Genomic DNA, 18,150 nt, shown 5'->3' with positions numbered 1-18,150 from the left:
AAAAACAGTGGAAAAAGTTCGTGTCAACATGTGTCCTCTCTGATCTTGTGTCAAAGTTAGTAGCCGTTTTAGTGTTTCAGTAATCCACAACTGTTTGCCTTCATATTATAGAATGTTCCGTTTCAGAAGCACGCTTTATGAATTTTCATTTTTCACACAGGTACTTTTGTGGTCTTGAATGACTGTAGTCATTGAAATCGCTTTGAGAGTGGCTACAATGGCAGGTGTTCAAAAATACGTGGTTGCATTTAAACAAATGACGGCGAACTTCAAATATTCTAAGCGCATCCAGCGGATAAAACGTTTTGACAGCCATATGATGGCCCTCTTGGAACCAAACAATTTTTGTTTCAAACATTTCTCTTTATCTCAAAAATTAAAACAAGTATTCATGTGACTCACCCTGTAGAACTATTAAAGCGACAGTTCTGTCGCTAGTGACTCGTGGCCTAAATCTGTCTAAATGTCTCCGCTAAATTTTACCGTTTCAAATACCGCCCCAAATTTTATCAATATAATCACGATAGTTGTGTTTTATGGGAGTGCTAATGGAATATTAAAATGTTTTGTATAACGTACACATCAAAATTTTGTACAAGCGTTACGAATCACTGTGTCTACCGTAAATTATTCATATATAATTAGGTCAACATCCGACAATGACCTACCGTGATGTATCTTACTGGAGAAAACGAGGAGAGCGATGAAATTTGGCTAATATCTTCGTGATTTATTCCAAGGTTGTGTTCTAATTTTAGTGTATCGATAGGGAACCATTTACGTTACTACATCCTTCACCGTAGCATGCAATGCGCCAAATCTACGAAATGCTATTCGAAGCCAGTAGTCTGTAAATTGTTCGGAGGAGTATACGGATCGTCTCGTCTTGATTCCTAAACATCGTAATTTTCAAGTTCAACTTTATATTCCTTCCATTCCCTTTCATTTATGATGTACCAACCGCGTTTATTATGTGTGGTCGTGCCTACATATTGATGCGTGGACTTTCATTCAATGGTCATACGTGTATACAGTAAGTACATGAGTAGATTTAAAGAAGACATAATCACCGGTATGATAAATACGTACACATACATTATATGACCTTTAAGTGCAGCTTTATCAGCTTTGTTTTTCTGTTATCACGCAGCTCCTTTTTTAAACGTTTACTTTGAGATTACATTTACATCACAAACGCGAAGGAAAAGGAGCATGCATTCGATATCTAGGAAAATAGAAACATAAGTATTGTTTATGATTTTTAAGCATCGAGCATATACTACGACTGACCTATAGTACATTCGAGTGGTTCGAACTTAGTATTCTTTAAACAGAGATTAAACAAATAATTCTACGTATTTCTTAACTATATTTGAAGTACAAGTATAATAAGTATAATTATATGACAGTTAAAAAATGAAAGAACATATAAATAATACAACTCTTATTTTTGTAAATTTGTTTGACATGATTACTCAACGAAATATGTATGTGAAAAAATAATACCAACAATTACAGATGGAAAATATGCTAAAATAAATCATTTCTAACGGATAGTTAAATATCGAAAATTAATTTAATAAATCTTTAAACTTTTCATTATATTAAACTTACTATTAATACGTTATGTAAGCTTTTATTACGATCATACAGGGTGACACAGAAATTAGGTTTTGTTATCTTGCTCTTCCGAATGGTGAAAAAAGATTATAGTATAAATATCAATAAGCTTGGCCAAGTTGCCGAATAGTTACCTCCTTACTGATTTTGATGCCCTTGAAATATATTGTCGAGATTATACATATATAGGGTGGTTGGTTCTAGTTTCCGTACTATGCACAAAAGTATGTCATAGTGACATATAAGGAATGGAAAGAGTAACAAATATTCCAACCACTGAATTGAAGATGAAAGAGGGAGGGTAATGGTAGTACAGGGTAGTAAAGAAGTAGGCTATCGAAGTAGTGGAGAGATTTTTTCATTCGACAACGGAAGATTTGCAACCTGCAAACTCTAAAAATTAAGAAACTTTGGGGATATGTGGAGAAAACACAGAAATGTATCAAGCAAATTTGTTCTCCTGTTCAGATTCATTTTAAGGGGGTGAAATTGACCTCTGAAAATCCGGTGATTTTATAAATGACAACCCTATTCTCCTATCTCTTCCTCTCTTAGTACGCCAGAAGCTTAGCAGTATTTTAATAATTGTTATAGCAGTATCTATAGCAATCTTTTAATAAGTGATTTAATGTGCCTATCTCTAACCTACATAAAATACATTTTCTCTTTTCCTCTTTCAACCAGTAACGATTTCCCCGTCTACAGGCCTTTGGCTGCCTCCTTTTCCTTCATTCTCCAGATATTTCGCTTTACCCACTACTCTTATGTACATATTTGTACCTATTATTATATTTGGCATTCCAAATTCTATTATATTGCATCTTGACCTTGCAACTGTTCGTCCCTTTCCGTCAGAACTTTAAAATTATATCAATCTCCTGCTGTTTTAGATTTTCTATACCTAGCTGGTTGCAGTCACTTCTCTTGCTCTGATACTTTCTGTTCTTTCAATTTTCCTTTCTTTTTCTTTTACGCATTCTTTATCTAATAATCCACCTACACCTCTTCTTATACTCTCTTCATATCACAAAGCTCTTGCCTCTGCTCTAACCCCAACCTTCTCTTTCTCTCTGAGCTTTGCCTGGTATTATATACTTAGGTGTGCAGTAATCTAGACCTAGCACCGCCTCAAGTAACTTTATCTAGCATAATTGAATAATTAAATTTCCGTAAGTGATCGACTAGAGAAGATAAATAGAATATATAGATAAAATATATAAAGAAACTAAATAGAATCAAAATGGTTACTATTCATATTTTGAACTAACGCAGAAATTTGTTTTCATTATTTCAGATGTTGTTGCAATTGTAAGTCATAAATGAATTAGAAAATTTTCTAATATTACATGCATTAATAAGATGTTAAGAACAAATTATAATAATATTATATGAAATAAGAACATAAAATAAGCTATAACTCTTACGTAAATTTTACAAAGGCAATACATATAACGATGACCACGAAATGGAACGAACATTCCTATCATTATCTCTTTTAAATACACCTAGAAATAAATAAAAAATAAAACTTGAAAATATCAAAAGTATCAAAAGATGCTCGAATTTAAATCCATTAAATATAAAATGCTACTACCAAACAGTTTCCTCTTGTACAAACATCTCTTACGAACCAGTTTCAACCCAAAACTTCTTTGTTCCTCTGTAAATATTCTTTATAAATTAAATTTGTGCATACTGAAAGGTCATGGATAAATAGTTATGAAATGGAAACGATTGCATCACCAGTGCAGTAGTTATATGTGTAAAGAAAGAAGTTACACATTACCTCGATTACCTTGATACATTGATGTAGAACCAACAAAGGACTAGGTTAAAGAAAGAAATCGCTATTGATGATAGCATTGTACTTCATAAGCGGAGGAACCTTGACCTTTGTCAATGGACGTGCCCCTTTTCCCAGCACCGCCAATCCTTGGGGGTGTTCCGACGCCCGTTAGTGATGTTATAGACGTTGCGAAGTTGACACCTGTTTCGCTGTCCGCCGTTACATGCGCTCGTAAACAACATGCCGGGAAGAAAATGCACAGGGCGATCAAGATCCACAAAATACGACATTCTGCCCATAGGAACGTAATACATCCGAAATCGAAGGACGAGATCGGACATCGCGTTACCGAGTTTCACATAACGATGACCGAACAGCAGAGGCACAACCAGAATGAAGACGACAACGATGTAGTTTTTGCAATAGGTATGGCTAATTTTCCTCGAGTGTTTTAACATCGTATGATAACGTATTAAAGATATTTACGTTTATGTATCGTTGATTAAATTTTAACAGTGTTTGTCAAGATTGTGTACAGTACAGTGTACGGATTGTGTACAGTGATCATATTGTGTACAGGGGTTGGACAAAATAATGGAAACACCTCTTATGCGTCATATACATATTATGCATGCATAAATACATATATTTTATTTTCTCCAACTCCTGTATATTCAAGTAAACGTCATTGGAAAATATACTATTTTCAAAGTGAATTCTTTAGAATGTTTAGACGTAGAGACGTGTATCTTACATAAATTATATAACAGTTTAACTCTTCACGGTCCTGTGATCTTCACATTTTTTTATGTTTTCTTCTTAGTTTCAGTTTTAAATACACCTCATATAAATAACTTATACAAGTCGATATATTAACTTAATTTGACAAAGATATATCAATGTAAGTATGTTGGAACACAAAAGGATATTAAAATTACGAACCAGTTAGAACATATGTGTGTATATGAAATGATCATTCCACGTGTAAATCTAGTTCTAATCACATAGTTTTATATTATGTTGTGAAATATTCATTTGCTCTTTTGATATGTGTACGTTTAGGTTTACTACTACCACCTCTACACTTAGTTACTCGTTAATTGATTATTTAATAATAGATGAAAGCTAATTATACTTATACTTAATAAAGTCATTTATTAGAGACAGGCCGAATTTAAACGACGATAGATAATAATAATAATAATTCCTTAGGTATAATCATTCTTTATAATAACTCAAAATTTTACGCTTTTTTACATAAGACATATAAAAATGTTTATATGAACATATAAAACGCATAAAGCATAAATTTACAACAATACTAAATAAAATAATAAAAGTAAGAGAAAGTAAAATTAAAATAAACCAAACCATTTTGGCGATAGTTTTAAAATATTTCTAAGCTTCTGTAATTATTTCATGACAAAATCTTTATCTTTATTTTTCTATCTTTAGTATACATATACATGTATACTATACAATAATTTTAAATAATACTATATAATTTGCAGAATTGTACAGGAATATAAGTTTGATGACTATATCACCGGTTGGATGTATATGCTATTTCTGGTTTCATTAATAATAACGCGTTAAGAAGAACTAAATCAATACGTAAGGAAAAACCAAATGTAGGACAGTGAAACTTACTGTAGAGTTTAAAATTGGAAGTTAAGCCTAAGAAAATTTAGATGAATTTCAAGATGCGTATATACTGTACTGTACTATATAATTGTAATTCAAATTAAAGAAATATATTGACAATATACACAATAAATTCAACGAAGTAATAACATTTCATGCATTACAGGAACATATCTATGTACGTATACAGGATCGAATCGAATAACATGTATGTATGGGCTATAGACAAGCGGGCATATGATAATTCCTTATAAAAAAATAGGGAGAAAATATCGAATAACATTTTTTCGTTCGAAGCTTAATTTCTGAGAAAATCGAGTTTGAAAATTTTTCTAAGACGCTTGATCGTGACTAATTAGCGACTGGGTAAGAGTAAACAGTCAATAGGAGATTATTGTACGTGCAAAAATAAGTAAAAATACTTTCCATTTAAGGTTTCATTCCCAAGAAAATAAAGTTTGGGTGCCGCTGTTTGGCACAACATTGATAGTGGCACAACCCGAAAGATATATATTTTAGAGAAGAGTTTTTTTCAAATTTACAAAGAAATCTTCGCGAGTCGTTTCAACGATGTTATAAGGCTGACTTAATACAAGCTATGCGACTATTCGCGAAAGCAATATAACTTTCCACTTGTCGCAAAACGACTGAAGATGAGCCAGTGTTGTAAAACTAAGGCCAGATTGATAACAGCATAAGTAATAATTTTTCCTTATGACGCAAAACCGATGGAATTATAAATATTTACTGTTTTACATGATAAAAATAGAAACATAGTGTAGTTTAAAATTTGTTGAGTTATGCCACTATCAATGCCAAGCACCGATATGCTTAGTTAAGAACAGGCCTGATTCACGCGCATGATATGTTTTCAAATTTATTTTTCTCGAAAACAAAGAATCTTGTGAAAAATTTGTTCCACTTATTTTCGATTTATTTTCATGTATAGGATAATTTCCTGACGATTATTTACTCATACTCGGTGATCAGCCAAGTTCAAGTATACGCTAGTCAAATTTTCTTCTTATTTTTTCATAAGAAATCACCTCACGCCCACCTGTACATGTTATTGTGCCAGACCTTGTATTCTTAAAGATTTGCGAGGCTCGTCGTTACTAGAGACAATGCTATATTTAACTATAATGATTTTGAATAAAGAAAATATATTTCCTTTTTATCATCATTTTTTATCATCTACGTGATACATTATAAAGCAAGAAAATCACTTTTAAAGGTTGCATTAAAATTATATACTTTGGAAGTATAGTAATAATTTAGTCTATTATTCTTAGATACACCTACAACAATTTCGGAAGACATCTCTCCGCGATGCAAAACGACCGCAAATTCCGAAAAACCGACGAAATCAATTGCTATTCAAACAACAGTTGGACTACCATTGCGACTCAGGGTTTTACCATCCGTTAAAGATATCGTCGAAGAAGAAGATGTAGCTTCGTCAAATGTAAAAGGATTTTCGAAAATATGGAGACATATTAGATTTCTAGGAAGATTATCACTCTCGATGTTTGGTAAAAATACATTGATATCTCCTCTTTCGCTCATAATTTATTATTGCTATTAGAAAATAGTGTATCGAAGATATTTTTCATAAAATATACATATAGTGGCTCATGAAAGTATTCGAACACTTACCACACAATATTTTTATGAATATTGTTTTTGTCCCCACAAAACTAAACTTATAATACTAGAATTTGAAATCAATCCGAAAATGGATATAGAAGTCGCAAGACATTTATCGCTAAACGTACATTTAGTGCGAAATTAGTGTACAACACGACAGTAGTCTTAAACATTCAGTTACAGTAGAACTCTACTTATCTGAACTCCAACTATTGAAACGAAACTTTAGTTAAGTTAGTAATTTAGTCGTTTAACTGAACTCTTACTGGTTGAATTCACCTATCTGAAGAGCTCCTATTATGTGAACAAAGAATAATAGGTACTGGGGAAAAGTGGTGAACTTCTATTACAGAAAGTCCAATTATAGAGGAGTTTTCAAACAAGAACAGCTGCAGAAACTAAAAGTCGAAGCTTTACTCGTATAAGTGCTAAAGATGGTCTCGCTACATACCGTATTCTATGAATATAACGCATAATTGACTGTTGAAATACTTTGTTGATTTTTGCGAAACGTATGCTTCCAATAAATATCTTGTAACCTCTATTACATTTTCAGATCCGATTTTCAGACTCGAGGTAGGAGTAATAATCGAGGTCGAGTCTCGTTACGGTGCTAATGAGATTTTCAAATATTTCACATAGTATACAGGGTGTAACAGAACGTGTGAGACTCGCTCGAGGAGTTGGTTGTAAATCTAAAAACAATGAGAGAAGTTTATATAAACGTATACTCTATCTTTGTTTATGAGATATAAAGAATTTTGCAAACAGTGAAAACTCTATTGATGATGTTAATATATTAAGGTTCAGAATGGAACAAGCTTTTCGACAAATTCAGGAATCATTCAGAATGTAATCGGATCCACGATAAGACGTTTACAGGATTACCTCTAAATACAACGTGGTCATTTTCTGTGAAGGTAATTAGTAAGGGTATACCAAAGTACCCAAAGTTGCTGGTACCCGAGGCTTGGATCTGGTCTGCATTTTTTTAATTTTACAATCGGATTTTCTACCTTTAGATTTGAAATGATGTTCCACATTTGACTATAAGAAACGATACGAAATATCGGGAGTACGCAGACGTTACAAACTTTGGGGATCACGACACAATCTCGAGTAGAATTCTCGACCCCATCCAAACTCGAAATATCGAGTATCCGCGCACCTCTAATAATTAGATAACACAAAATAAAAACAGAAAATTCGTTATATCGCATAAACCAATACAGATAGAAGATATATACATATATATGGACTTTCTCCATTGTCCTTAGGTGTACAATGAGCTCTCGAAGCGAAGCTTTTCAAATCAAAGCTTTTAGGAGTGTTTGAATATTTTCGTATGCCATCGTACAGAGTGTTCGGCTACAGATGTTTCATAATTTAAGGGGTGATTCTTGACGCCGAAATAAGACGAGAATCAAGAATAAAAAATTGCGTTTTCGGCTTTGTTTTTATTGATAATTAAAAATAAACCAAAATATCCCTGCACGCAAGTAAACCTCCTGATACGAACGAAAGGAGGTCAACCTAAGCAGCGGGGCGTACAGTGATTTATTGAAAAAAATGATTCTCATATCGATAAACAATTTTAATGTGTAATTCGCTTTTACTATTTTTAGTTAACAAACGTGGTTTACGTATTATAGGATTGACGTGGTTACTTACCATTTGGGCAATTGCTGGTGCAGTGGCTTTTTGTGTCATTGAGGGACCTCGGGAACGTGAGCAAGTTGTAAAATTGAAGGATATGCAGAAAGATTTAGCAGTTGGCTTAGCGACGGAATTGAGACAGTTGCGTACAGAAAAAGAAGAAGACGTAGAACCGCTTTGGAGTAACAAAGTGCATCAATATGTAGAGAAACACGAGCAGTTGCTATTGATGGCAGTTAGTTCTGGATATGGCGAAAGTGGAAATAGTGGACAACTTTGGACGTTTCCGGGTTGTATCTTATTTGCGCTTTCACTTCTCACCACTCTTGGTAATTAAAATGTTGTTTCTGTAGCAAATAAATGCTTCTTAATTATTGCGATAAATATAAAAAAGGAGAAATACAAACGGTATTAGTTTCAAGTGCAAGATTTTAATATGCACATTGTATTGTTTCTTTAAATAATTAGTGTAAAATGTAACATTAGCAAACTTAGGAGAGATAACGAATAGACTGCGGATTTTTATGGAAATTTATATTTTTGAGAATATAATTGATAGAATTAAACCTCGGTACAAAATTGTTTTACCTAACAAATATTATGGAAAGCATTATACATCGAATAGTTTACATGTCTTTCGTGCTATGTATATGTGTAATTTTGCACTTTCTAATTTCCTATAAGTTCACAAAAATGCGCAGTCTGATAACTAATCTTTCGAAAAATATGATCGGGCGCTTACTTTTATTTATTTTATACTGTTTTTAGATGCTTAAGCAACATAGTTACGTATAGGCACATATATTTGTTTACTTTTGCCAGTTTGTAATATGCCTTTATTTCTCTTAGGTTTTGGTGCCCCGGTTCCACGAACGACAGCTGGTCGAACAGTAACTGTTATTTTTGCAGCAATTGGTATACCTGCACATTTTCTTTTAGTTATGAATCTTGGTCTTCTGTTAGCAGTACGATTGCAAAGATATGCTATATCGAGGATACTTGAAGGATACGAACAAACAGAGCTAAGTTATACACCGCCAGTACCAAAATGGGTTAAGGTAGTGCCCTTCGTTTGTGTAGGTAATTATAAAATCATAATGCCCATGTATATACACTTGTAATATTCATATAATTTTTCCATGAGATTGGTTAATATAACGTTATCACGATTAGTGATCCGAAAAAGTAAAAACCTGGAGTAAATTTATATGTCTGTTAACTTTACGCGATTAATTACAAACAGGACAGTTTTAGGGGATCCCATTGAAACCATTGACACAGATTTCGCCGATGAATATTTACTAACACTAAATTTGACCGACACAAGATTTCATAGACCACAGCTGACGACAGCTTCGATTGACTGGCAGTATTAGCACAAGGAAGTAAGAGAGGACTTTTACTTAGATAGATTTTATGCTATAGATGATTGATAGCCTGCCACCTTACGGTGTACGGATTAAGGAACTAATCCAAACCAAATATCGAACACAAACTAGCAATTAAATAAGTTTTGGTTTGTAAATTTCAATTAATTTACGATAATCTTGAATGTAATTTCAATACAAATCAATATCAAATTCGTGGTTTGTGTTAAGTTTGGGTTAGCATTTTTAACCCGGCTGCTGTAAAGCGGTCGGCCACCGATTTTATCTGCAGCAATAAACTTACATGCATAAATAAAAATCCGCTCTTATTTGCCTGTGCTGATACTGACAGTCATACTGCCAAACATAATAATTATGTTGAAGCTGTTGTTGATGTAGTCTGGTGTCGGTCAACTGTGTTGTTGGGCAAGTCTGATGCTGGTAAAATTTAGTGTCAGTAAATATGTCATCGGTGATTTCAATGGGACTTGTTTTAGGGATCTCTGGAGTCATAAAATCTGATTCAAGTAGTATTTTTTATTAGGATAAAAATATGGCCTTATAAGGCATGTTTCATGTTAAAAAAGCAAAACTTTGCCAATTGATTTAAAATATGACTTTAAGTAAATAATGTCATATACAGGGTGAAACAAAATTAAGGTCGATAAAAATTACCACTCAGAATAACTCGTTATTATCGCAGAGATAGTACCATGTTCGAATATTAATATGAGTAACTATACATTATTTTCAATTACAGCCACTTACTATCTGCTGGGAGTCTTGTGTTTTGGAGTAGCTAGATCCAGGCCAATTGCAGCAAGTGTCCTATTTCCTTTAGATTTTACTGCTGCTGGTGGTCTTTCAACAATAGTTGGCTATGTGCGAGTATTATACGGTCTTTACTTGGAAGGTGCAGTCACTATTGCTGCTATTGCGGTTGCGGTTTTGGGTGTATCAACTACTCAGAACTTGACCAATATTGGTCTCAAATATGGTTTATTAATCGAAGCTTAGTATTTTCAAGAAACGTTTTATATTTCGAATATATGACTATCTTAAAGATAATTTGTCATAAAGCTATTTCGTTGTAATGCATATTTCACTGAATTGCATTAAACTATACATATCAGTAAAATGTAATTTCAACATCGATAATTTTCAGAATAAAATTTTATAAGAAATTATAAATATATAAAACACAATAGAATTCTATGTTCCACATTTACACCATATGTTTTAATTACAAAGTATATATTATAAATAACAATATTCTTCAGCTATAACATCATAATTTATTAGCATTCGTAAGATAATACGAAACACGATATCGGCATAAAATGAATAAAATAATTGAATATATACATACATATATATACAATACTTCATACGTCACAAACTCCAGAATCGATAAAATTATTTCATGAATATTTTATATAATATTTATAGAAATACTTTTAAATTATGTAAATATTTAATATCCCTAGTTAGGAATATCCAATAAATTAACGTTCTTCGTAGGCAGCAGGTGTAATGAAACACATTCTGCATCAATTAGTAAGAATCTTTAATTACTACGAATATTAACACACTGTATTTTCACATGCATAAAGATATCATTGTACATACAGTAAATATTAATATATGACAAGAATAATGAAAATTTTGATATGAAAACATAAAATGTGTTAGAAATCACATTTCTTTCATCTTTTATTAAAGATAATTAACATGATATTTATCTCTTTCAATCAATAAATTTTCTTCATTCTGTTGTACTTACATTAAAAAAATTCAATATTGATATTTACAAAATGATATTTATCGTGTAACTTTCTAGTATGACTATACTATACTTGCCAAATTAAAAAATCATGTATATGTATATATATCTGTATTACTTGAACCCTAAACATTTGATTACTGAAGAAATTATTTAAAGTAAAATACTGATTTAAAATCATAATATGGACATTATCTATAATCTATTATTATATATTGTTTATATTTTACACATACTTCTGCATTTGTAATCAATGTAAACTAATAAATTAAATTTATACTTTATAGTTTTGTTTCATTTGCGATAAATTAATTTATACTAAACGTAGTGAAATGAAATTCAAGATATTAAAATTAATAATAAAATGTTAAACATATAAATTTGTTTTGGATAGTATGGTATGGAATGAAGGATATAGCGATAAAACATAAGTAGAAATATGACAGTTTGCATAGTTTATTACACAAGTGATATAACTATAATTATCTATTAATTCTGATACTTCGGTAACTATTAATCTTTGTATGAATACATTTGCACAAATACATTAGCAAACTATATTAATCAAATAAACAATATTCCCAGCATATAATTACGTTTGAAAAAGTGGATTACACAGTGGATTACACACATTAGTCAATTTGTTTGAAATTTAAGTAATATTTATAACATCGATGCATCAGAATCTTTTACATGGTAATAACTTTTACTTTTATATCTCTTGTTTAATTACTTCTAGCGTTGCTGCAAATAATTTTTTAGTCATTGAATTTACGATACTTTTCGTCTTCTCATTGTGTCAACATCTTCATTTATCGAGCTACTGCTTTTCTTTTCACTATTATTTTGAGATGTATCTTCTTCGCATTTAGAAGACCCAGAGTTTATATGAGAAATACCCTTGTCATCTAATGCTATTCGTATGGATTCCAACAAATCCAAAGGACCAGCATAACTTTGTTTAGTTCCTGTAGGTAAAACAAATGTAATAAAGTAGAATTTCTCAGAATAATCTATATTAAAAAATCACACTTTATTATTAACTTATTAATCGGGCAGATGAATTATACAGAAAAAAATAATTTTTGCGTTTCCTCCTAAAAATTCACTCACCCAAGTTTTACCCAAATATTGCTTTCTTGATTTTGTTAAGGAGACCATCATTTTCATCATTTGGTTCACTTTGTGTTTTCTGTCTCGCTTGAGTTTTTACTTTTGGACCTGCCAAAAAAGTACGTATACTCTCGAGGTAATAGAACTTGTAAAGTAAAGTAATTACGGAGATATATAAAACTTGTTTGATTATTAAGTTATTTGTTATGCAATCTGTTAACATTCTTTTATTCTTCAAAAACATATTTTATTAATATGAAACGCTAATGAAACGCATATATAAATTTTTACATCATTTATTTAATTAGCAAGGCCAGGTACACATGAGGAAACTCAAGCGACACACAAATCTAATCTTATACTTGATTTTACGAGAAACAAAAATTATTGAAAAAATTCTATTCGGAATATTTATAACTTCAAAATTGTTACTAAGTTTAATTTATTATATAAAGAAGAAAAAAGAAGACAAAAATTTTATTAATTTTTCTCTACTTTTGTAATGTACTGTTCACAGTATCATGATTCATCATGTTTATCCTTACCATCTGTTTTATATGTTATGCTATATATAGTTCCAGGTGTATCATCTTCAAGTTCAGCATAAGCTTGGAGTAATGCCAATTGTTTATCAGTTAATTTTGTAGGTACAACAATTTTAATTTGTACATAATGGTCTCCATATCCTATACCATTCACTTTTTTCATTCCTTTATTATTAAGTCGAATTTTAGTATGGGACGAAGTGCCAGGCCGAATTTGTATAGTATGATCTTCATAAACGCCTTCTATTCTTATTGTACCACCCAGTACTGCTTGTGATAACGAAATTTCAGCATCTGTATGTATGTCTGCACCATCTCTTCGAAAGTATTTCGATTTTTCCACACGGAATGTTATAAATACTTCTTTATTACCAACAGCCATCCGAATAGTTTGACCATCTTCGACACCAGCTGGTACTGGGACTGTTACTTTCCTGCGTTGCACCTATTAAAATATTTTATTGCAAAACAATTATGACATACAGAAATATTTATTTAAAAAAATTTATTTAATTTTAATTAACACAAAAATGTATTTGTACCGTTTGTCCTTTTGCTTGACATTCCGTGCATGGATATTTAATGAACATTCTGCTACCATGACAATAACGACAAGTAGATCTCATTACAAAAGGGCCAGTACTAATCGTTTCCATTCCAGTTCCATTGCAATACTGGCACCTAACTGCTTTCGTTCCTGGTTCACATCGTGACCCTAAACATTTTGGGCACTTATCTACTACATTTAACTGAATATCTTTATTCACTCCTCTGGCAGCTTGAGAAAATGTTAAATTCATAACAACCTAAAAATCAGAGAAATAAAGCTTATAAATAATTAATATACCAAAATGTATAACATAATAGCATCCCACAAAGAAACAACTTTATCAGGATATTTGACCACTCTGGTTATTCTGAATCAAGAAGATGATATATGCAATGAATCCGGTTCATTTATGTTGAGATATTCATTGCTTATTTTACTTCAGCAACATTAGAAATTAAACTTATAATTCTGAGACATTCTATATATATACATATATACAGTAGAACACCCATAATCCAAATACTCTAATATCCGAATGTAATATTTTCCAGTAACGGATACCTCTTTTTGTTTCAAATATGTACATATTTTATTAGCCATTAGTTTATATATAATGTATTCTTTTTTTTATTCGGTCGAGTGAATTCTGATTAGAAAAATTTATTATGCAACTAATAACGTTCAAACTATCGAAACAAAATACGACATAATTAAATAACTCGGAAGTGGTATAAGTGCAACAGAATTAGCAAAAATACATGATGTTGAAAAAGTCACAGTCACAGACATTAAAAATCAAAAACATGATATTAAAAATTATTCAAAGCACATTGATTACTCTGGTGCTGATAACAATAGAAAAATCTTAAATATACTAATGCAAAGAAATGATTTCATCGCAATAAACATGATAATAATGACGATTTTACACGAATGATCACAGCAAACAAAAGTGGTGATGAAGAGATGCCTTCTCATGCTGAAGCATTTGTAATGTTTGTAAAGGGGCTTTAACGTTTTGACATATAGAAAGAATTCTATGCAGTTATTTATATTGAAAAAATTATGTGATTTAGCACCCAGAAAGATATGGGATCTACAAATAGTTGAAAAAACTATCAATTAATCTCAGTGTGTATTTGAATAAATGAAATTTCATATTAGGAAAATGATTGTTCTATTATCCAAAAATTCCATTATCTCTATTTATGTCTCTATTAGTTCAAATAAGGAGACTCTAATCTACATATAAAAGTACCTCTTGAGCTGCTCCAAAACCATAATTTGATTCTTGATAATCTTCAAAATCATTAAAGATATTACTTTGAAATCCACCTTCTCCAAATATCTTCCTAAATAATTCTTCCGGGTTGATGGATGATCTGAATTGCCAACCTTCAGCAAAATTTTCAGCATGGCCACCACCATGGCCCTGTCCCATCCCCATTTGTTCTGATGTGGCTCCCCACGTGTCATACTCTTTTCTTTTCTGATCATCACTTAGTACTTCATATGCTTCTGAAACTTCTTGAAACTTTCTACTTGCATCTGGATCTCCTTTATTTGTATCAGGGTGATACTTTTTAGCAAGCTGATAATAAGCCTTTTTAATATCCTTTGCAGCAGCGTTCTTAGATACGCCCAATATTTCATAATAATTACGTTTTAATAGTTTGCATGTTGTATGTATTCCTCTTTGAACTTTGGATAAATTTTCTATCATATCTGCAATTATATTTAATAAATAACATTTTATATTAGAAAGAATTTTTCTAAATATAATAATAATAATAATAGTGAAAAGTTATTAGTGTTGGAGTTATGAAATGTTTAATATATAGAAGTACAATATGTAGCAAATCAGATGCTGTATTAAATGAATTGATACAATGAATTGTGAAATGTCAGATATCAAACTGTGCATGCTACTATAATAAAACATACCATAGTGTGTGTTGAAATAAATGGAAGATATATTGATTATATGCTGTTGAGTTAATATCTTATTGACAAAAACATTTTATAACTCCAAAATTAATGGTTTTTGAAACAATGATTATTAAAATATTTTTGTTTGTTTTGATGAGTACTATATATATGCTCTAAAAGATTTACTCCAGCTTTTCTATACACCCTATATAAGATAATTTATTTACTTTAAAATTTTGTTAACATAGTTAATAACTTTGACACGTTAGCATAAAATTAACAGATATTTATATTAATATGTTAGAACAAAATTTAAAGAACAAAAGTCAATCTGAGATACTACTATAAACAATTGTTAGGAGTAAAAACGAAAAGCATGTGTTGTGAAATTTCAGGTTATATTTTACTTTGAAAGTTTACTCATTAGAATTGTAAGTAAGAAGACAAGGCATTCATGATATTATATATAATTAAAAATAGAAAATTTTTTCAAAATACCAAGATATATCTAATATGTCAACAAATTTAAAATAAAATATATATTATGAATAAAGTGTGATGTAATCTGCGTAATATTCGTGATCAGACGTATACATTACATTTTCCTGATTTTTTTGAGTTCCAGCTGCCGACACTCAATGCTACTGTTGTAAAAGATCGCTGACACGTGCTACATCTTTGCACAATACCGCATGGAAATTTATTTAATTTACTGTTGCTGATTAAATTAATAGTCTTTGGTCGGAAAATGATTGCAAGTCCTTTGCCGGTCGCCATGTTGCATAAAAGACACATGGCTGCATTATCACGTGACACATTGGGACTATAGCATGTTTTCTGGAAATTATATTAATATCAGATTGAAAAAATTTAACAATTTGAGAAACCTGATAAATTATTTTTGGTTCCTTATTATTTGTTATTAAAATATTATATATCAATGAAATAATTGTTGTAAATTAATCCTTATTTATATCTTTTATTTTAAATTAAGTTTTCATGGACAATGCTTCCATCCTCTGCTTTCAGCAATAGTACATAGTACACGAAAGTATTCGAACCATAATTTATAAATAAAATGGACACAGATTCTACAGTATAGTAGACATTTTTGAAATTGCTGTATTTATTATGGATGGACAACAAATATAAGCACAGCCGTATATATGTATTATTCACAGGTCTGAGTAGGGGGAAGGCTCCCATTCTCCGGCGGGTGGGGGGGGGGGGGAAGCTTAATAATCGGACGATATCGATCAATTTGTTTATAGTAAGCGCTTTGATCCACTTGTTAGAATTTGTAACGCAGCGCAATTTTGTATCTGCAACTTGCAATACTACTGTATTATGTCGATAAATCCATGTATACATATATGCTTACCATAGCCGGTAAGCATAGTCGGGCTGCAGCGTGGCTGTCTGGTAGAACTCATCGCAATTGTGTATGTACATAAAACATTTTTGAAGATCTAAAACACATATCATATATTTTGAAATTTAATTGCTTATGCGTAACATTTTTACATAGAATGCATTTACCAATTAACGTTAAATTAAAGTTTACTGTAAAAATTAATTCAGACAAGCGTTCGCACGCTTCCCGCTCGCATTTCCCCACCACTCCACCGGTTTCCTTCCGGTCAAATTGAAAATTGTCTTGCAATAATTTAGATTACGATCCTTAATATCTTGGATAAACTAAAGTACGCGACATTTAAACCAAGTTGAAACTTATAGCTACCAGTCGATATTTTTTATTTTTCATTGAATTGCATGCGATCGAGGCGTACCTTGATTAACTGGTATAGGTGAATCTGTTAAATACTTTCAGCAGTCTTTATAGCGAGCGTCAAATGAATTTATTTTTAATTAATATTATTCAAAAATGATTATCGTATTCTTACATTTTATTTTTTATACTGTAAGACAAGTGAAATTAATATTTCTTTGTGTGTTTCAGGTTTACTTTTGCTGCAACATCAGGAAACTACAACGAAAAGCACAGAACTTTTATCACGTCAATAAAAGTAGTTGTAGTTAGTTCTAAATAGTTGTAATTAGCTATACTTCATTACATTACGTGTTTTGTAACTATGCTTTGGATTTACAATTGTATTTATATTATAACAAGTGCTATAAATTATTAATTCCTGAAATATGGCATGAAACGCAACTGCTAATTTATAGGTTTAAAGACATGTTTGTACAATAATTATATTGTAAAAATAAGTATAAATTATACATGATTAAAACCAGAATTAAGCTGTATTTCTTATATGTTCTATCTGTATGTCTTATCTGTAATACAGATAGTTAGGTACGTTAATCACTATTGAATTAGCAGTAATTGTAAAGATTATTGTATAATTTTTTAAATTCAATGAATAAACAGGTTCTCTAAAGCGAATTCGAATGTCTTATCATTGATCCTTAACTTCGTCCATCTCGCTTCATTGTACTCTCTTATCATTTTCATAAGTTAAAACAAGGGAAATGTCAAAAAATTAAAA

The 18,150-nt window shown here is 31.1% G+C and overlaps 2 protein-coding genes and 1 long non-coding RNA gene across 8 annotated transcripts; 2 read left to right on the top strand and 1 right to left on the bottom strand.

The window, feature by feature from the left end:
• The first annotated feature begins 891 nt into the window (after positions 1–891).
• Positions 892–11,787, top strand: LOC126925508 (open rectifier potassium channel protein 1-like). Of its 4 annotated transcripts, none has more exons than XM_050741151.1 (6): positions 892–1,033; positions 3,708–3,832; positions 6,343–6,582; positions 8,350–8,682; positions 9,203–9,433; positions 10,481–11,787. In XM_050741151.1, the coding sequence occupies exons 1-6, from the start codon at positions 972–974 to the stop codon at positions 10,735–10,737; spliced, it is 1,248 nt and encodes a 415-aa protein (XP_050597108.1). In that variant the 5' UTR covers positions 892–971; the 3' UTR covers positions 10,738–11,787. The 4 variants fall into 4 exon arrangements, with proteins under 4 accessions (XP_050597108.1, XP_050597080.1, XP_050597099.1 ...); XM_050741123.1 differs by having other exon boundaries at positions 894–1,033; positions 3,579–3,832; XM_050741142.1 differs by having other exon boundaries at positions 1,000–1,033; positions 3,542–3,832.
• Positions 11,788–11,935: 148 nt separating this feature from the next.
• LOC126925499 (protein tumorous imaginal discs, mitochondrial-like) lies at positions 11,936–16,479 on the bottom strand. Of its 3 annotated transcripts, none has more exons than XM_050741110.1 (6): positions 16,240–16,381; positions 15,656–15,845; positions 14,970–15,436; positions 13,704–13,967; positions 13,162–13,606; positions 11,936–12,471 (listed from the first exon to the last, which is right to left on the bottom strand). In XM_050741110.1, exons 3-6 carry the CDS (start codon positions 15,432–15,434, stop codon positions 12,275–12,277), a joined length of 1,371 nt encoding a protein of 456 aa, XP_050597067.1. In that variant the 5' UTR covers positions 15,435–15,436; positions 15,656–15,845; positions 16,240–16,381; the 3' UTR covers positions 11,936–12,274. The 3 variants fall into 3 exon arrangements, with proteins under 3 accessions (XP_050597067.1, XP_050597047.1, XP_050597057.1); XM_050741100.1 differs by lacking the exon at positions 15,656–15,845 and adding an exon at positions 12,617–12,724 and having other exon boundaries at positions 12,245–12,471; positions 16,240–16,479; XM_050741090.1 differs by lacking the exon at positions 15,656–15,845 and having other exon boundaries at positions 16,240–16,479.
• A 454-nt stretch (positions 16,480–16,933) lies between these two features.
• LOC126925548 (uncharacterized) lies at positions 16,934–17,898 on the top strand. The gene is made up of 2 exons (XR_007713988.1): positions 16,934–17,082; positions 17,601–17,898. It is a non-coding gene; the product is annotated as an uncharacterized LOC126925548 (long non-coding RNA).
• The last annotated feature ends 252 nt before the right edge of the window (positions 17,899–18,150 follow it).

Source organism: Bombus affinis, chromosome 2, assembly GCF_024516045.1.
Source record: "Bombus affinis isolate iyBomAffi1 chromosome 2, iyBomAffi1.2, whole genome shotgun sequence".
Lineage (NCBI taxonomy): Eukaryota > Metazoa > Arthropoda > Insecta > Hymenoptera > Apidae > Bombus > Bombus affinis.
The sequence above is the reverse complement of the archived record's forward strand: the minus strand, read 5'-3'. Positions and strand labels throughout refer to the sequence as shown.